The 20756-nt window shown below is 41.3% G+C and overlaps 1 protein-coding gene across 2 annotated transcripts in view; it reads right to left on the reverse strand.

The window, feature by feature from the left end:
* The window catches only part of LOC136831404 (uncharacterized), a 135384-nt gene that overhangs the window by 99026 nt on the left and 15602 nt on the right, over positions 1-20756 (reverse strand). For both annotated transcript variants that reach the window (XM_067091786.1, XM_067091787.1), the window contains exon 2: positions 7994-8066. In XM_067091786.1, coding sequence (XP_066947887.1) covers positions 7994-8066 — 73 coding nt within the window. The remainder of the gene's footprint in view (positions 1-7993; positions 8067-20756) is intronic.

The following is a 20756-nucleotide window of genomic DNA, read 5'->3' on the forward strand; positions in this document are numbered from 1 at the left end:
GGATGACCACTGATTGGCTGAGAAGGATAATTCACGCTGCCGATTGGCTGGCAAGATTTCCTTGTAGGCAAAAAACTTATTGTTGATGGTATTGCTGAGTGGCAGGGCTGGTGTGTGACATTTTCTGGTATTACCCAGCAAATATTCTGACTGGTCACCAGGCGGCTCACAAAATCCCAGACATTATCGTGCATTTCTCATTCAGGAATGTCGCTTCTCATGGTGTCTGGGGCAGGTCATCAGTTACATGAGCAATACACTGCCTAATGCTGCTGGTAGGCAAGAGGAACACCTCTTGAGTGGTATTTAATAAGGACCTCTCCTGCTGTATCAAAAGCACCTCTAGCAACTATAGGTGGCTTGGGTTAGGGGCCTTTCCGATCACTTCTGTATTTTCCACTCTTGCACTCCTTGTGATGCTAGTATGGTGGGCATCTCTATTTGGTTTTTATGGCACCTTCTTAAGCATCACAAGAGATCCTCTTTGCCAGTTTCAAGGTGGTCATACCAACACGGGATCCAGGACATCCATGGACTGGGCATTTGAACCGGTATACCACATTTGATTGTTTAAGAGGATTTGTCGTTATTGGGGCCAAGTTGTTTTTCATAATCAGCTTTCTTGTGCGGCTGTTTTGATAAGAAATGACAAGGTCCAGCCATGTGTCAATGTCAGTGGTGAAGACACTGTCTGTAATGACGTTCTTAATGGCATGTTCCTATTCCAGGTATTTAGAGTGCATCCTCACCTTACAGTAAAGTCTAACACTTCTTTGTGGATTGGGCTGTGGCTACTCATGGTTGCTGTACTACAAATCCAGTGCCATATGTATTTCTTTATTAACTTGTTTGTTAGAATATCCAAAGCCAGTGCTAAACACATTTCTTTACTGTAATGGCTTGTTTGTTAGAATATCCAGTTCTTGTGCATGCCCTGCCAAGAAGAATGGTGTGTTAAAATCCTTCTTACGAAGCCTTTGACAGCAGGACACTGACCAAGAATTAGACGGTGTCTCCTAACTACTTATAAATAATAGAAATTCTACCAAGTTAACAAAGAAATACATATGGCACTGGACTGGTGGTGCAATAGCTGCGAGCAGCTGCAAACCGATCCACAAAAAGTGTTAGATGTTACTATAAGGCAAGTATGCACTCTAAATGAAGCAGGCCACAATGCTGGTACGATTGTAAAGTGCCCATAAGAGGAAATCCTTGGCCACTTCGTAAAGCCAGAAGGAGTAAGTCCCTCCCTGATTCCTGATTAAGTAAGTGCAGTCATACTGTCCGGATGGACCGCAACTGACCTGTTGAAAGTTGCTGCTGAGAAGGAATGAAGAGCCAGATGGATCACCTTCAGCTCCTTCACGTTTATGTGTAAATTCCTTTTGGCTGGAGACCATGTCCTGGAAACTTCTATGTCGTTTAAGAGGGGCCCACAACCCAAAGCTGACGCATCTGAATACAAGGTTAGGTTGGGGCTCTGAGGGTGCAGCAACTTTCCTACTGAAAACCTGTCTTCTATAAGCCACCACTGAAGGTCCTCCTTGGTTTCGGGAGTGATGGGGAAGACAAACAAGCCCGGAAGGTCCTTTGTCTGCCAACTGGCCTTTAGGAAGAACTGCAACACTCTGGTGTGTAATCTCCCCAATGACACGAACTTCTCAATAGATGACAGTGTTCCCAGGAGGCTCATCCATTCGTTGGCCGAGCAGGACAGGTGAGAGAGGAATTCTCGAACTTTCTGTAGGCACTTTTGAATCCTTTGATGGGACGGAAAAGCCTGAAAACTCAGAGAATCAGTCTTCATCCCCAAATAAAGAATCGACTGAGTGGGGACTAGTTGGGGTTTCCTGAAGTTGAATAGAAGAACCAAATCCTGAGCAAGGTGGAGTGTCTTCTGAAGGTCCTCCGTACATTTGGATCTCGAGGGCAAGTGTAGAAGCCAGTCGTCTAAATAAAGACTGACACCGATACCCATGAGGTGAAGCCATTTTGCCAGAGGGGGGAGGAACACAGTATGCAGACTGTTTGCCGAAAGACAACTGGTCAAAAGACAATTCTTCGACAACAATTAGTCGAATGATCAACTGGTCGAACTGACAAGTAGTATAATGACAATTTGTCGAAAAACTATTAAATATGCTTATAATAAAAACAAATGGAAAGAAAATTTTTTTAATAATTTCTTTCATTTTGACAATACAAAGAAAAAAGCTTAAAATAAAATAAAACTGTTCTATTAATTTCTTTCACTTTAATACAAAGAACAAAGCCACTTGTAAGTAAATTTAAGGCAGGAAGAAATTTTAAGCATTAATAGTTTAACTGAAGTGTAAGTAAAAACAATTACCTGATTTTATAAATTATGTGCAACTGCTTTTAGGAAATTTAAGCCTTCGTCTCTGTTGTAATTGCGCACCAGTATTTTCAAACACTCATTTACGTGAACATAAGTATTGTTTTTTCTAGAAATATTCGTTCTCATTGCTGCATGCTCAATAAATTTCGTTACTCGCTTGTTCCTTTTGAATTTTCCTAAGCAGTTTGGGAATTGTCGGATGTTTCACCAAAACATTTAAAAGCATTGTGCCATCCTTCTAAAGAGTTGTTTGTTCTTGGTAAATTGTCTTGTACTCTACTGTAAACTGACCACATATCTATGTCAAAAATTGGTCTTCTTTGTCTGCCTCTCTGAGTCATCCCTAGCCACATAGTCAGCCTCTGCAGCATCTAGAGACTCAACGAAATCATTGAACAAAGAACACACATTTTGAGGGTGTGCAAATGCGAGTGCTTGTAGTTGTTTGATCAGAAAAAGTTGTTAGCATCTCTGTACCATGTTTGGAGACCACATGACTGAATTTTCTGCCAAAGACACTGGTCACAATGGAAGAAACAACCATAGATACCAACTTCTGAGAAAATGTTCTTAATGCTCTTTATAGCTGCAGTTCAAAATCGACATGAATAGAGAAAACACAGTGAGTTTGTCAAGCAGTATATCAACGGTAATGTTTTATTATCGCCTACCAGAGCATGAATGGAATACAGCTGAGTTCCAATTGGTGCGCAATCAAATGTGCCGCCACAAAATCGTGCATTTCTGAGCTAAGAGATCTAAAGTTCTATCAGTGCCATAAATTCTCACTTTGTCATCTTTGTAAACTTTAAGATTTTCTCCTCACGTTGAGAAATTTAAATCCTCATTTTCTTGCTTGGCCCTTGTCCTACTTACTGTGCATAAAAGAGACGAATATTTTGGCAGTGCTCCTGCAACGCTTAGAGGTAAAGCACTTACAGCATTATCTACCATGCAACCAGTAACTTTTTCAGTTTCATAAACCTGTTTGAAGCCATATTACGCGAATCGTTGGGTAGATGAGAGTGCTGAGAAGGCTGACCATCAACCATATCATCAATTGTCTTCATTCTTGCATTACACTCCTTGCATTTTTCACATCTCCAATAAACCTTGCTGCCACACGTTTTATCAACCAAGTAGGCAAATTCTTCATAGAGGAGTTTTCTTGCACCTCTTTCTGTCTTGATGAACTTCATTTTACTGAGGGGATATGGTTTTGAATTTAAAACTTTTAATTTTTTTTAAACTAAAGCATGCTAAACAACAAAAATGCTTATTATTGCCGTATCATGATAACGTAAAAAGTTAACAAGTCAGTTGAAACAAATTAGCTTATTCAACTAATTGTCCTTTCCATCAAATGGTCATTCAACCTGTTTGTTTTTCGACTACTTGTCAGTCAGCAAAGCATATTTCGACCAGTTGTCTTTTGGCAAATAGTCAGGCTACCCAAGAACACGGGTAAATACTTTAGGGGCTGTGGAGAGGACGAAGCACAATGCCCAAAACTGGAAGACTCTGTCCTGGAAAACGAACCTCAGATACTTCCTGGAGTCTGGGTTTACTGGAACATGGAAGTATGTGTCCTGCATACTGACTGTCACCATCCAGTCTCCCTGGTGGATGGCTGACAGGACTGAATGGTTTGGTTCCATCCTGAACTTTGTTGTTAGAATGAAGAAGTTCAGAGCACTTGGCATCCAGGACAGGTCTCCATCCTCCTGACGACTTGGGGACAACAAACAAACGGTTGTAAAACCCCTCTGTGCTTAAATCTTCGACCACCTCCATAGCTTGTTTCTCGAGTAGGGCTGAGACTTCGCAAGACGGGGCTGAAAAACTCTTCGAGCCTACTGAAAAGGCTGTTAAGCTGATGGGCGAGGTTAGTAAGGGAGGTTTCTCCCTGAAAGAGATCGCATAGCCCTCTTTTAGAACTTTTAAAACCCAAGGCTCCACATTCCTGGGCTTCCATTTGCCCCAAAATGGAGAAGCCTTGCCCCCACAGGGACATGGAGGACAGGGCCCTCACTTGTGAGTGGTGGGTTTGACGGTCATCTTCTTACTGGGTCGTAATGACCGGAGATTAGTTTATAGGAGGGATTGAAAGCAGCCTCAGCCACCTTGAAATGGCTGCTCTGCCAATGGAGAGACTGTCCTAAGACAAGCAGTCACCAAAGGTGCTAGTCCTGGTTCCCTAGTACATTTGGTCAACTGTGCTAGCAAATCGTGTGTAGACTTCTTTTAAAGTTCAGCTGTCACTTGTTCTGAAGTAGCTTGCAGAAACACACTCTGAAAATCCAAGGGAAAGAACAGGAGGGACAATCTCTGAGAGGGAGTGACCCCTTTGTTGTGAAGGAACACCATATGTCCCCTCTTTTTGAGCACTCCTGTCGAAAAGATGGTTGCCAACTGATGGGCGCCATCTCTAATCGCTCTGTCAGCGCATGAGAGAACCCCTAGCCAGTTTGTAGTGAAGTTTTCCTGAAGAGTGGTGCAATCTTCTATGTTCTTGGCTAGAGCCCCCACGGTCCAGTCCATGAAGCTCAGGACCTCGAAGACCTTGAAAACATCTTTAATGAGATGGCCTAGTTCTGAAGCCATAAATAAAACCCTGGCAGAGAACGCGGGATGATGTGTTGCATTAATGAGACTGGAGAAGTCCCCTTGAGAGGAGGTAGAAACTCCCAAGGAAGGAGCTTCTCCAGTGGAATACGACAAATACTCTACTCTATCAAACGTGAAGGAGGAGTACAAAAGACTGCTTTACCCAGGTCCCTTTTCTCTGCCAACCAGCTATTGATACGGGCCAAAGCTTTCCTGGAGGAGGAGGAGGAGGAGGAAAGCACCATTTGGGGCAGCCTGGAAGCACATGCAGGGTGTCGCATCATGAAGGCGGAACCCAGAGACGTCAGGGTCACTGGAGAGAAGAAAGTCAGGTAGCAGACTAAGAAAAACCTCAGAGGTGTCAAATAATGCGCAGTCGGTTGGTCCTCTTCTAAGGGTTCCTCATCAGAAGAGACAGTGGACGTATCTATACTTAGATGACATGTCTGTGACACTGAAGCAGGTTTCTGAAGGAGGTTTAAAATTAAAATGTTTTTCAACCGATGTTGAATTGGAGCCAAAGATGGGTCCTCAATAACAAGAGAGATCGCACCTGTTGGGTCAAGAGACTGGGTGTTCTAACTGGGCGCCGAACGCTTGACAACTGGCGGGTGTGCCTCAACATATGAGCCAATAGAAATAGGGAGGTCGGACACAGGGCACTCATACACTGTGCGCTTGGACATTGGACGTTTCACGGACACTGGGCACTCGGACTTTGGGTGCTCAGCGGTTACTGAAGATACATGCTGAGCTTGACTGGGGAGCTCCCAAAAACTGCAGGAGGGAAGCGGACTGTGATCTCTCTCCATGCCTTGCTTATGGACAGGGGAGTCATCTACCAAAGAACCATGCCTTTTTAATGGCCTGGATACACTTGAAAAGTGCCGATTGCGCCCTTTGGCCCCTGAGAGTCCGAGTCGCTAGACAACAAGGTATGCACATCCAACCAGATGCCTTTCCAGTTGCCATCCACTGAGTCCTGGGATTTTCGCACAACAGGCTTGGCTGAGGAAGCAACTACCAGTGGGCAAACCCTACTGACCTCCCTTAGATTGCCAGTTTCCTTCCTCCCAGGTGAGCGAGGGGAATTTAGCAGGGACCTTGGTCTAGGAGCGTCGGTGGGACAAGTAGCCACCGCCTCAACTGACACTGCACTTGCACCAACACATTGAACCTGTCCAACAGGACTCTTACCGAATTCCCAATCTGGGAAATGGTATTCACAAACAGATCGAATTTCTGATCTACACGAGCTTCTAGACTGGCAATGGCATTTGGTTCAGAAGAATGGGAGCCAAGGATCGGAATAGCTGGAAAAGTCGGAGGACTGGAGATAGAGGAAAAAGCAGTCACAGGCGTTGAAGGGACAGTTAAATCAACATCTACCTAAGGAGAATTAACCTGACTAGCAGACGCTCTAGCTTCGGCCCTAGTAGTCGCCTTCCTCTGTCTGTCATGCTGAAGTGTACCCAAGTGTGCATTTAAAGTTTTCCATCTCCCCTTATCCCAATCTTTACATTCATCACAATTTAGGTTTGGAGAGCAAACTGCTCTCTACAAGAACAAAATGTCATGTGGCTGTCATATTTAGCCAACATGAGTCCAGTATTGCAGGCTTACTGCAGTACCTAACACTAGACAAGCTAGAGTCTGACATACTAAGTCAAAATCAAAAGTCACATTCGTAAGTCACAATTGGAAAAGTCCCAAATACTAAGCTAATTAAGATTAGCGCACTACCAAATCACAGAATACTTCACCAATAGCTGTGTTATACCTATTCCCCTGAAAGTGGGTGGGGCTACCTACCTACGCCCAAAACAAAAGACAGCTACAGCAATTTTCAAAATTTGAGCTGCTGCGTAAAGTAGAAACTAGTAGCTATGTAGTTACTTGGTAAGTTACTTATATAAAAAAGAGGGAGTTGGAGTGGTTGGAGAGCAATATACAGAGATCCAGAATATAAATGAAATGCCAGTAACTCAAGGTCAAACTGGAAAACCACTTATTGCACCAAATAGCAGAGATTGAACAGCAAGATGGAAGAAGAGTAATGGGAATGGACATAAATTAAAAGGCTAAAAAGTGAGTGCAGCTAAGGGTCAGAGGGGCACTAGTGTGGAATAAGTGAGCTGCACAAGCTATGGGTGTGATGTGCACAATTAAAGCCAAGATTAATGCTTCAAATATCTGCACAGCATGGTCAGCCATTAATGCACTCAGAGCAAGAGCCATAATGTTTGCTAAATTTGACTTTGGTGCCACATAAGCATGAACTCTGTGAGGCATGAGATAAGCTAGGCAACCTTACAAAACTTCGTAAGTACCTTGGGAGTCATGAGGTGCTTATGCCATTCAAGCTACCACAGCAGGGGCTACAGCAGTTGAAAGTGGAGCAGCACTGTTGAGCAAAACATCAGCACCAGGAGGAAGAATTACACCTTGTGGGATAGGAGTACTGTGCAAAGCCAGTATGGTGTGAATCTCTAAAGACACTGAAATTACTGGCAGGCCATCTAGAGATGGAAGCCTCAGTGCCAAGGTGAAGAACTGTGATCATCTGGTGCAGGTGATGCCAGATAAATGGGAGGTCCTCCAGTAGTTCATGTAGATCCTATGCTTGCCCACCTTATAGAGGATTTTACAGTGGTCTTAGGCTTTGTAGCACCTGCATGTACAGGCACTGCCGATGACTTAGATAAGTGAAGTCTCCAAAACAGAAGAAATGGCCCTTATCAAACACTTTTAGAGGGGTGATGGTCTTTCAACCAACCATGAATCAAAACTTCCACAGCTGACAGAGCTGCAGCAGACATATAATGACTTCCATCTTGAAACTGTTAAAAAGCATCAATAACTGAACATCTTGTGTCTGGAATGCTTCTATATAAGACAAAGGCTTGTACAGGTATTCTCATCACAGCAAAATTTTCTATTCTTAGCTATCATCTTTTGATCAACAATTTACTGGAAAAATTTTTCTACCAAATTACAAAATTTACTTATCAAGTAAACACCTACCTTCTTTAAGCACCATTAGTTTTTTGACATACCCTTTCAACATAACCTTGTCAGACAATTCATTCACCCTTCCCTGTAAATAAATAAGAAGAATTTCTTATGGCTGCATAATTTACACCAACAAGAGTGCATTTATTCAGAGGTTCTTGCCTACACTGATCATATTTGCAAAACTTTCTATCTCAGAGAGAGAGAGAGAGAGAGAGAGAGAGAGAGAGAGAGAGAGAGAGAGAGAGAGAGAGAGAGAGAGAGAGAGAGAGAGAGAGAGAGAGAGAGAGAGAGAGAGAGAGAGAGAGAGAGAGAGAGAGACTGACTGACTGACTATCAACATCCTGCCACGGACATGAGGCTCCAATTGGAGCCCCTTTATTTTGGTCCGTTCTATTAAAAAATTCATACAAAACATCAATACGTATCAACATCAATAATGCCTGATATACTAGTAGCCTAACTGAGAGTAACCGATTAAAAAATGAATATCTTACAAAAAGCACCCATTATGGTGAGTGATTTTTTAAAATAAGACACTTGAAATTATGAGAAAACTAAGGTTTGGCATATCTAAAATATTTTTAATAAAACTATCTTGTAGCATAAAATTCACAGCTTTCCAAATACCCATAAAAGGAAACAAAGGATTTTAACATAAAGAATTTTTTTAATAAAATCTATTTTTAAATACTTACCTCTCTCTTATGATCACTGTAATTCCTGTCAGGCAGGAGGACAATAGTGTGAAAACTAAAAAATTAATAGCATTATTTAGTTTTAACCATCTATTAACCCATCCCTTTCATGTGATTCAAGCATCTATTGCTTACAATTAAGTGTTTTCTCTGTTCACGAGTGGGGAGGTTGGGGGGTGATGCACAATAGCTAGGTATTTAAAAAATAAGTTTCATTATAAAAATTTCTATTATTTTAAATGAATCTTAACTCTGTTACGATACCTGATTCACACACTGAAGATAAGGAGGTGGGAGAAAAGCGTAAGGACAAATAATTATAAACCATAAAGCACAAAGCAATAACAAAATTCCACCAAGAATAGGACTCTTCTTACCTAATGATCAGAATCCAACTGCTGGTACTGTTGCCAAGACAGGACTAATTCATTAGACTGCCTAGGCCAGCAGAGAAAGGGCAGTAAATGAATGAAGGTTCTTACCTGTCTCAAAGTAGGCACCCTCAAACTGTCAAAAAAATTTCCAAAGTATATAGGAAAGACTAGAGTATAGCTACCATAAATGTTCAGGATATCAGTTCCCCGTCTTAACAAGAGGAAATAGTGCTCTGCATGACCGTACTGAATCTCTACACCTTGCAAATAATGCATAGCAAATATGGAGTTACATCTCCTCTGGTCTGCACTGACAACACTCAAGACTGGAAAATAACGTAGTTGCCACTGCTCTCCCTTATGGAGCTTACCTTCAGGAGTGGGAAGAAAGAGGGATCTAGATTAGTGTGTGCTTCCTTGACCAGTTTCTCCAACAGAGATGCCATGGCACTTTTGCCATAGGCCAATCTGGTTTAAAACACTGTCTGAGGTCCCTAGTCCTTTGCCCTCAGTGACTGTGCTGTGACTGGACACTGGAGGATTACCACCTGTCACCAAGGAAGGCAGACTGGGGACACAAAATAATTGAGGAAGAGCCTGAGACTTAATGGATATTCTTTCTTTGCTCAGAAGAAGGGGGGAAAAAAGGAAAGGACTGTTTCTTGTGAAGTAAAGCCCATATTACAGAAGGCCTGGAGTTCACTGACTAAAAAATAGTTTTAATCATCAAATCTTTCAGGAAGGTTGAGTTCAAGGGTTTACATGGAGGCATACCTAAATAGTTCACTATTACATCAAGTCCCAGCCCAGTGGTTTAATTGGAGAATAAGGAACCTAGAATTCAGGAACTGAAGGCTTCCTTAATATTCAGGTTAACAGAGAGATCTAGCCCAGAAAGTCTTAATAGAGATGCGAACATGAAGCAATATCTCTTAATAGCAAGAAGAAACAAATCTTATGTGAAGCGCAAGAGTATAGAACTTCATTAAGTTATTATTTAGGTACGAACGAGTTACATTCCAGACGGCCATTCGTATCTTGAATTGTTCGTAAGTTGGTCTTTGATATGTAGTGCATAATTTTTGTTAATATTTACATTCTCAAGTTAACTCGGGAGTCATAGATTATACTATTTTCCGTGCACGGACGGGATGCCGAATGTATTTTTGTCGAAGGACAAGAAGCAGAAGCCAGGAAGCGAACGGACAGAAAGCGAACAGACATACTGCGAATAGACACAATGCGAAAAGACATTAAGTCGAACGGACAAAATGCCGAATATTTTTTTTTTATTCAAATTTGACTATAAGAAAAAAACAATAATAGTTTTTTTTCAGTCGTTAGAAAATCGATAAGAAGGCTTTTTCTTTGTTTGTTTTGAAAATTTCAGAACACATATAAAAGAGAAAAGGAGCAAAATAAAAGTAAAATGCTTGATAATTATTTTATTTCGACAATGCTTTTAAAAGTAAAATGCTTGATAAATATTTCATTTCTACAATATGTTACAATATACTGCAAAAGAGAAAATGTGTTGGATGGGTAAAAAATAGTTGAAAAACGACATAGTATAATACAAAAAAGAAAATAAAGAATACTTAAAAATTGTGAGCCAGAGATCGTAGAAACGCTAATCCTTCGTCCTTATCATAAGAACAAAATATGGATTTTATTCTATCGTTAATGGCATTGTATTTCTTGTTAGGTCGTGATATATCAATCCCTGCAGAAGCCTGCTCAATTAGAATTTCATTACATGCTTGTTCATTTCTGATAACCTTTAGTAATTTGGTGAGTGTTGGATGGGTTACATTAATTCTCTTTTTAAAAGCCTGATGCCAGCCTTCAAGGGAATTGTTTGTTCTCAGTAAATTATCATTAACTCTAGTGTGAACAGACCACAAATCAACATCAAACAATGGTTTCCTCCTTCAACCTCGCTGGATTATCCCTAACCACGTACTTTCTGAAGTAAACCAAAAAATCACTTAGTAATTCATCAGTTTCAGCATCTAAGGAATTCACCAATTCGTCAAATAAATCATGTACATCTGCAGGTGGGATGAAAGCAAGTGCTTGTAACTGCTTGATGAAAAAGCATTACTGGTTTCAACATACCACTGCTGTAGACCACAAGACTGGATATTCCGCCATAAACATTGGCGAAATGAAAGAAACCACCTGATATAGATGTATTAGGAAATTTCTTTTTAATGCTATTTATTGTTGCTCATTCGAAATCAACAGTTATTGAATCAGGCTCCTGAACACCTCTGCTTTTTAAAAATCCAAAAATTTCATCATATATTTTTTCTTCTTTGTTACTGGCAATACAATACACCAATGGCAAGGTTTTACTTTTTAAAATAATGGCATGTATGGTATAAAGCTGTTTGCTTAAAGGAGCGAGTCAAATGTGCCATCGGCAAACCATGCTTGTTTTTAGATAATAATTTCAAGTTATTTTCTGTCGATAAAATTGTAACAGAGGTGGTTTCATAAAGACGAAAATTCTCGCCACGGATTGTCATGTCCAAGTCTTCACTTTCTTCATTCTTTCCTGCTCGCCTTACCATTCTTGTAAGTGTTTCTCTTTTAGGCATAGAACCAGCAATGCTGAGCGGCAGTTCTTCCAAGACATTATTTATTACACGGCTTGTTACCTCTTCTGTTTGTTCTGCTGTAGTCTTCATTTTATCCAAAGCTTTTAAAATGGTATTATGAGCACCGTCGGGAGGATGTGAATGATCTGAAGCTTGTCCATGTTCGGTATCACTGATCGTTCTAATTCTACCATTGCACACTTTTCGTCGCTCACATCTCCAGTAAGTAGTTTCTTTAACAGTTTTATCGACAACGTATGAATATCCATTATGAAGCAATTTTCGCCCACCATGTCCTGTCTTAGTGAATTCCATGGTTGAACTACTTAAAAAATAAATTCCATAGTCTAATTTGAATATAGAAAAAAATGTAAATACAAAGCAGTATTAGTAAACTAGGTAACTGTTACTTAAACTAGCAGTTAACCCTTAAATGCCGAGCCTCTATTTACAAAAACGTCTCCCGTATGCCGGCGGTGTTTGGTGAGTTAGCGCCGAAGTGGAAAAAAGTTTTTTTTTAAAAATCACAGCACGCTTAGTTTTTAAGATTAAGAGTTCATTTTTGGCTCATTTTTTTGTTATTGCCTGAAGTTTAGTATGCAACCATCAGAAATGAAAAAAAATATCTCATTATCATATATAAATATTGAAATATATGACAGCGCAAAAAAAATTTTTCATATATAATTTTATACAAATCGCGCTGTGCACAAAACGGTTAAAGCTAATGGGTTATTTTGTTTTTCTTTGTATTGTACACTAAATTGCGATGATTTTGGTATATAACAAATTGTAAAACGATCAAAGCAACACAGAGAAAATATCACAAAATGATGCATGAATTCATAACGCCATGGACGTAAAAAATGTTTTTAAAAAATTCACCATAAATCGAAATATTGTGCTAGAGACTTCGCGTTTGTTGAAAAATGAAGCTAATTGATTGAATATTACTAGACTGTAAGTGTTTTAGCTTACAATTGCAGTTTTCGACCATTTCGGTCAAGTTAAAGTTGACCGAAAGTCGAATTTTCTATTTATCGTGATTTATATGAAAATATTTCAAAACTGATAAAAGCTACAACCATGAGTTATTTTCTGTTGTATTGTACATGAAATTGCGCACATTTTCATATATAAAACTTTATGTAACGACTAATATAAAACTGTGCAAATATTACGACAACGTGACGAAAGAATTTCTGAGATGTTGGCCGAGTTACAGCGCGAGCGTAAGGAAAATGTTTTTTCAAAAATTCACCATAAATCGAAATATTGTGCTAGAGACTTCAAATTTATTGCAAAATGAAGATAAACGATTGAATATTACTAGAATGTAAGAGTTTTAGCTTACAATTGAGTTTTTTTACCATTTCGGTCGAGTTAAATTTGACCGAAGATTGAAATTTTGGCAGTTATCGTGATTTATGTGAAAATATTTCAAAACTGACAAAAGCTACAACCATGAGCTATTTTCTGTTGTATTCTACATGAAATTATGCACATTTTCATATATAAAAGTTTATGTAACGACTAATGTAAAACAATGCAAACATTACAACAACGTGACGAAAGAATTTCTGAGATGTTCGGCCGAGTTACAGCGCGCAGACGTAAAGAAAAAAATTTTTTTTTTTTTTCAGAAATTCACCATAAATTGAAATATTGTGCTAGAGACTTCCAGTTTGTTGCAAAATGAAGGTACATGATTGAATATTACTAGAATGTAAGAGTTTTAGCTTATAATTGCGTTTTTTTACCATTTCGGTCGAGTTAAATTAGAAGGTTGAAATTTTGGCAGTTATCGTGATTTATATGAAAATATTTCAAAACTGATAAAAGCTACAACCATGAGTTATTTTCTGTTGTATTGTACATGAAATTGCGCACATTTTCATATATAAAATTTTATGTAATGACTAATATAAAACGAAGCAAACATTACGACATCGTGACGAAAGAATTTCTGGCGCGGATGTAGGGAAAAAGTTTTTTTTCAAAAATTCACCATAAATTGAAATATTGTGCTAGAGACTTCCAATTGGTTGCAAAATGAAGGTAAATGATTGAATATTACTAGAATGTAAGAGTTTTAGCTTACAATTGCGTTTTTACCATTTCGGTCGAGTCAAAGTTGACGAAGGTTGAAATTTTGGCAGTTATCGTGGTTTATATGAAAATATTTCCAAACTGATAAAAGCTACAACCATGGGTTGTATTTTGCTGTATTTTACATGAAATTGCGCACATTTTCATATATAAAACTTTATGTAACGGCTAATACAGTGCAAAAATTACGACAAAATGACGAAAGAATTTCTAAAATTTTCGGCCGAGTTACCGCACAGGCGTAAGAAAAAGTTTTTCAAAAATTCACCATAAATCGAAATATTGTGCTAGAGACTTCCAATTTGTTGTAAAATGAAGGTACATGATTGAATATTACTAGAATGTAAGAGTTTTAGCTTACAATTGCGTTTTTCGACCATTTCGGTCGAGTCAAAGTTGACCGAAGGTTGAAATTTTTGTAGTCGGCGTGCGATGCGTCCACTTGGCACCCAACAGACAATTTTAGTCGACGTATGATACGTCCAGTAGGCGTTTAAGGGTTAAACAGTAATTAACGAATTACTGAAAAGTCAAGCTTCAATGAAGAAGAAAATCTTAACTATCATTATTTTTGCTTATATTTATCTTTCGTAATCTTAGCAATATTCGGCATTTTGTCCGTTCGACTTGATGTCTGTTCGGCATTGTGTCCGTTCGTCATTATGTCTGTTCGGCATTCTGTCCGTTCGGCTTCCTGGCTTCTGCATCTAGTCCTTCGACAAAAATGCATTCTGCATCCCCTCCATGTACCACTATTTTCACTGTGTTTTTAAATCATGCAGTTTTATAAAGAATTACTTTGGATGCTAGAACAGTAAAAAGAAGAAAATAAAGTTTAGATTCACACAACAATCAGAATTTGTTATTATTTCCATGCTTTGAAAGTTATGAACTTGGAGAGAATTTTGCAGGAGCAGCATATGACATTGAATGTTCACAAAGTAAACAATGCACACCACCAGCTATTAAGAAAAATACATACTAAACATTTTCCATGGGGAGAGGAAATACAGAAAATGGGGATTAATCAAAGAATGAGTTAAATCGGAAAGATAGAAATAAGTAGGAATATTTTATGAGTATGAACAAGTATTCTTGTGATTGTAAGAACACATGGTATTTAATCACAATAATACTCGAGATAATCTGAGAAGGGGTTAAAGGAACAGGTTCTTCTTCCTCGTGTTCTTTGCAAAAATACTTACAAGCAGAATAGGCATGCAGAGCAAAATTTGAACTCGTGACCCTATCTGTTCATAACTTGAATGTTTGTAAGTAGGGTGGTGGCTGTATGAGGGTAGGCAATCTTCTTGGAAAAGCACCAAGCTCATCAGCAGTTAGCCAGAAAAGTCAGAACCCTTTGGAATATAGCTTGAATGGGAAAATACAAAGGTCCAGATAAAATTAGTCAAACAGCATGTGTCTACTGCCCAAGTTTTTGGATCCAGAACCAGCACACACAAGAGATCCAGAAGGGGAGTGTCATCAACTCCCACTGAAGACTTGTAGATGCAAAATCCATTCCGAGGTCACAACTTGATCTTCCCTGCTCAGTTGATCAACCACAAAGTTAATTCCTGGCACAACTGAGGAAAAGACACATTCCTTACTTCCACTCAGGTGAAAATGCGACTTGATGAGGCACAAAACTCTTGAGTTTGTGGCTCTTAATTGCTTAAGCCAGTTCTTGCCCTGTACTAACTCTTCCAATGCTAAAAGGATTTTACACTAAAAGCATCTCCAGCTGCTTTATGTGTAGCTCCCATTCCTCCACAGACCAAACCCGACATGTCTGCCAGCTGCAACGACATCCCAACCTTCAGTCAACAAGTCTGAATACCATGCAAGGTATAAACTCTTCAACTTACAAAAGTGTCCAACACCCTGGTCTGATGTGATCAGTCCTTTTTAGATAGGTACACAGCACCCTTACGGGACAAAGAAGTAATTCATCCAGATCATTGTCAACAAAATCTCCCAGGGAAGGGATAGAGAAGGAATCAAATCTTTCATCATGAACTGAGGGATTTTGGGTCTTTGTTACCAATTCCAGGGCAAATTTGAAGGCTACAGACCCCCCAACTCCTGGTATGTTTTACATCAAAAGACAGACCATGGAGTTCTCCCACTCTATTAGATGAAGCTAAGGCTAAATAGGAATACAGGCACTCTCCAGTTAACAGCAGGGGTTCCATTCCGACGGTGTGATGATAAGCGAAAATCGCTGATAACTGAAAATCGGCAATTTTCAGGGCTTATAACCGGAGATCAGCACCTCTGTTAGCTATGTATTGGCGCCAAAAATCACTGATTTTCTTTGCTAGACAAGCGCCATAAAACCAGATTGCCAATAACTGAGCCAGCCGATAGCTGGGGACTGCCTGTACTGTCTTAAGGGTAAAGTTTCTGTCCAACAATCATCGTAACGGTACACATGGGGCACGATTGAGAGTAAAATCCCAAGTAGGTGGTTTAAGTTCTCTGAGAGAACAAGGCTTAAAACTTTAGAGCAGCATTGAGACTTCCTAAGGGGAGGCCAGGTTCATGTCTTTTAAGCAAAGAACCACTCCCAAGGCAGTCCTATAGCCCTCAATGGCATAAACAGAAAGGTGTTTCTCTGTGTGAAGGAAAACCAGGAAATCAGCTACCTGTAGAATGGAGGTTCCAACTGGAGAGAAACCCCGTCGACGACACTAATTACAATAAATGGCCCATTTCCCCTGGTACACGGCTGAGGTAGATCTTCTGATATAGTCAGACATCTCTGCCACTATTCTGTGATAAAAGCCTCTTGCTTGCAGGAGATAATGGATAGTCTCCAGCCATGAAGAAATAGAGACCCTACTGAATGATATCTTTCCACATGAGGCTGACACAAGATTGTGCCATATGGGAATTTCTCTCAGAACTGCTGACATCAGAGCTAGCAAGGCTGGGAACCATTCTGCTTGAGGCCACAAAGGAGCTACTAGGGTCATCCTGAGATTCTGAGAAATTACCACTCTGTTCAAGACATGGTGGATTAGGCAAAATGGAGGGAATAAGTAGATTTCCAGATTGTCCCATGGATGTTGTACGGTGTCTTCTGCCATTGCAAAGGAATCTGGAACCACTGAACAATAGACCTCCAACTTCTTGTTGAATCTTGTGTCAAATAGGTCTATCACTGGTCTCCCCCACAGATGGAAGAGCCTGTCCACTATCTCCTAAGGTAGAGACCACTCTGTACTACCTAGTAATTGATTCTGACGACTAAGTTTGTTGGCCACTACATTCTTCTTGCCTGGAATGTACCTGGCTCACAGTACTACTGAGATGTCTATCGCCCACTGATGCAGCTGCACTGTCAGCATGTGACATTAACGCAATACTAGGCCCCTGTTTGTTCACATAGGCCAGTACTGTAGTGTTGTCTGACATCAGGACTATGGAGTTCCCTACCACCCTTTCCTGAAACTCCTTAAGTGCTAGAAAGGCTGCTTTCAACAACAGAACGATGATTTGAAGCTGTTTGTCTTGAAGACTCCATGTCCCTGAAGTCAGGAGTTCTAGATGTGCTCCCAACCTTCCAACGAGGCATTCAGGTATAGGAGGAGCTGGGGGGGGGAACAGTTTTCATCGTTCAACAACCACAGCAGATCTCCCTTCACCTTTGACGACAGAGGGACCTGAAACAGAGGGGAATCGCTCGCCAAGGACCAGAATTCTTTCAGTCTCCATTGCAGGGATCGAAAATGTAGATAGCCGAAAGCTACAAGGTTCCCTAGGGAGGTCAAGAGACCGAGAAGTACTTGTCACTGCTGTGCTGGTTGGCTCTGTTCTGACAGGAATGAACGAGCCACGGTCCTGAACTTCTCGATCCTCTGGTCTGAAGTGAAAACCCTCGACGAAGCTGTATCTATGATCATTCCAAGGTAGAGAATCTTTTGACTAGGATGAAGACTGGACTTATCCAGTCTCCAGATTTATCACGATGCCTAAGTCATGACAAAACTGGAGAAGACAATCCCTGTCTTGGAGTCAACACCATGATGAAAACTCTTGTGAATACTTTGGGTAATGTTGTCAGGCCAAAACACAGTACCTTGAACTGGTATACCAGCTCTCCTATACTGAAGCGGAGGAAGTTTCGGGAGGAGGGAGGGATCGGAACCGGGAAGTAAGTGTCTTTTAAGTCTATCGTCAATATGTAGTTGTTGTTTCTGACTGCTTGTGGCATTATTCAAGGTGTTTCCATTTTGAACTTGGTCCTCCTGATGAAGAAGTTCAAGGTCGAAAGATCTATCACTGGTCCCCAATCGCCTTTAGCTTTGCGAACTAGAAAGACCCGACTGTAGAAACCCGGAGAAGGACACTTGACTTCCTCTAATGCTCCTTTGTCCTTATCTTTCTCACTTCTTTCTGGAGAGCTAGATATTTCGGAGAGTCCTGAGCGCACGTGAGGTGAAGGAGAAGTTGATCTGCTTCCAACTTTTGCCACATCCCGCAATGGCTTGCCAGGCATCCCCCCCACTGGTGGCAAGGAGTGGGAAGGGGTGCCCAACTCTATTGCCTACCACCTTGGGCTGCCTCTGGCTCCTCTTCCGGGCTGGAGGGGAGGTGAAAGGGCTGTCTCTTAGGAGCCCTCTTCACTGCTGATGGAGTATGTTGAGAGGTCTTATTTGACAAAGCTGCTGTTGAAGACTTCCTGGGCGGAGGTTGTGGCCTAGACCTCGAGGTTTTAGGCCGAGAAGGAACAGCTGACTTTGAAACTGCCTGTTGAACTAGTCAGTCATTATTACCTGCCCGACACCTATCAACAGCAGTCTCAAGTTGATCTTTTGGAAAAATTGCTCGAGCTTCCAGGATATCACCATTCCTTAGGGACAACAGGGAGCCAACATCAATGAACTGACATACCTTGGCAAGAGCTGCATCTCTTCTTATTAGCAAGAAGTTGGCCCAAAGATTAGCACTGAGGTGCATAAGATAGGAAATCGCCTTAGCACATGATTGTAATAATCTAATATAAGAAGCACTAGCTTTGTTTTCTTTGCCACAGAAATCTTGGCTACTGTTGTCGACCACAAATCAAGCCACAACAGGTGTTACAACGCAGAAGAGGCGGTCAACTCCAAGTTGGATGTTTCTTGAGGAGTAAGGGAAGGACCTTCTGCCCTAACCTGACCTAAATGCACTACATTTGAATTGCCATGCTCAATTCAAATGAGGTCTTTGAATCCTTTTTAGGATCAAGCAAGGATTCTATATCCATAGGCACAATCAAGGAAGGAGTTGCTGTCTTCTTCGATAAATTATTAAGCTCATGAATGAGTTCAATAACTTCAGCATAGGTAGAGAAAAGTTCTTGTTCTCTAAATCTTCAGACTCCTGTTCTTAAGAGATCTCTATCTATTCCTTCTGCTGGATTTGTCATCACCGGAGCATAAGAACTGCTCGGCCCTAAAACTTTTACAGGAGATGGCATGCCTTTTGATGACGAGGATTGTTTAGAATTGCTAGAGTGACATTCACGGCCGTCCGAGTCACATCCACGGCCATCTGAGTCATGTCCCGTCATCCAAATCACGTCCCGGCCATCCAGATCACATCCCCGGCTGTCCGAATCACACCCCGCAATTGTGCAGATCATGCCCGCAGCCATGGGAATCACGTCCTCAGCAGTGGGGATATCGTCCACGGCCGTGGGAGTCACGTCAACAGCCGTGGGAATCACAGCTACAGCTGTCCGAATCGTGTCCACGGCCGTCCAAAATACATCCACGGTCTTTGTGCAACGAAAACAAGTATTGGTCGTGGTTTCTCTTAAGAAAATGCAAAACTGAATGATGGCAAGGCAAAGAATCCGTCATTACAGAAACGTCTATCCGAACATCCGTAAGAAAAGGTACAGGCAGTCCCCAGTTATCGGCAGGGTTCCGTTTCTGAGGGTGTGATGATAACTGAAAATCACTGCTAACTGAAATTTGGCGATTTTCGGGGTTTATCAGCGCTGAAAAGTGCCAATTTTCGGTTATCAGCGCCTCTGTTAGGCATGCATTGACGCCAATACCCAATTATTGGCGCTGATAAGCAGAAATCGGCGATTTTCGGCGCCGAAAATTGCAGATTTTCATCGCTAGACAAGCGCCATAAAACCGGATCGCCGTTAACCGGGGACTGCCTGTATCATGACCTCGGAACCTCTTGAGAGAGCATGAATGAGAATGCTGAGGAGACAAGGGCCGTCCTTGGGCACTCGAATGAAGAAGGTCTGGATTTTCGGTGTGTGTAGAACCAGAAGGGAGCACTAAGGTAGGATTCTCTGCTTGGGATTTCTTTACTGGAGCTTTATCGTCTTTTCTTCGAACTTGCACTGGACGAACTGGAGACAGAACTGTTGGGGAAGGCCTGTTCCTGACACAACTGGACCCCCTCCGTCGGCAGGCGAGTGACAATGTGGACGGAAGGCTTTCCACAACCGTTGAGAGACGAGCGAAGGCCATGGACATCAGGAAGTTTACATCTGTCTGCAGGAGAGCTACGTCCATGGCCAAAGATGGAAGGTCGTCTACGTCTGTCTGCAGGAGAGCTACGTCCATGGCCAAAGATGGAAGGTCGTCTACGTCTGTCTGCAGGAGAGCTACGTCCGCAGTCAGAATGACATCCACTATCAGAAGACGAAGAAACATCGACAAAGTCCTTAACCTCCAATGTTTAAGGGGTGAGAGTCACAAAGAGGAAGAAGAAGATGACAAGGACGAAGTCAAAGAAGAGGAAGGTCTACATCATTTCCTCTTTGGAGCACTACCATATCTCTCTCTAAGGAAAATGTCAACTTTGTCCAACAGAGCCCAAGCAAGAGTCCGCAGAAAGAGCAGGAGCAGAAGACATCATCTCTTAGCCATCAGGTGCCGCAGTAGAGGTTCTCGGGTCGGGAATAGGGGGAGCTGTTGTATCGCGAACTGTCAAGGAGGCTGAGAGGGGAGAGAGAGAAGATGCCTTAGCAGGG

The sequence above is a fragment of the Macrobrachium rosenbergii genome, chromosome 48 (assembly GCF_040412425.1).
Source record: "Macrobrachium rosenbergii isolate ZJJX-2024 chromosome 48, ASM4041242v1, whole genome shotgun sequence".
Taxonomy (NCBI): domain Eukaryota; kingdom Metazoa; phylum Arthropoda; class Malacostraca; order Decapoda; family Palaemonidae; genus Macrobrachium; species Macrobrachium rosenbergii.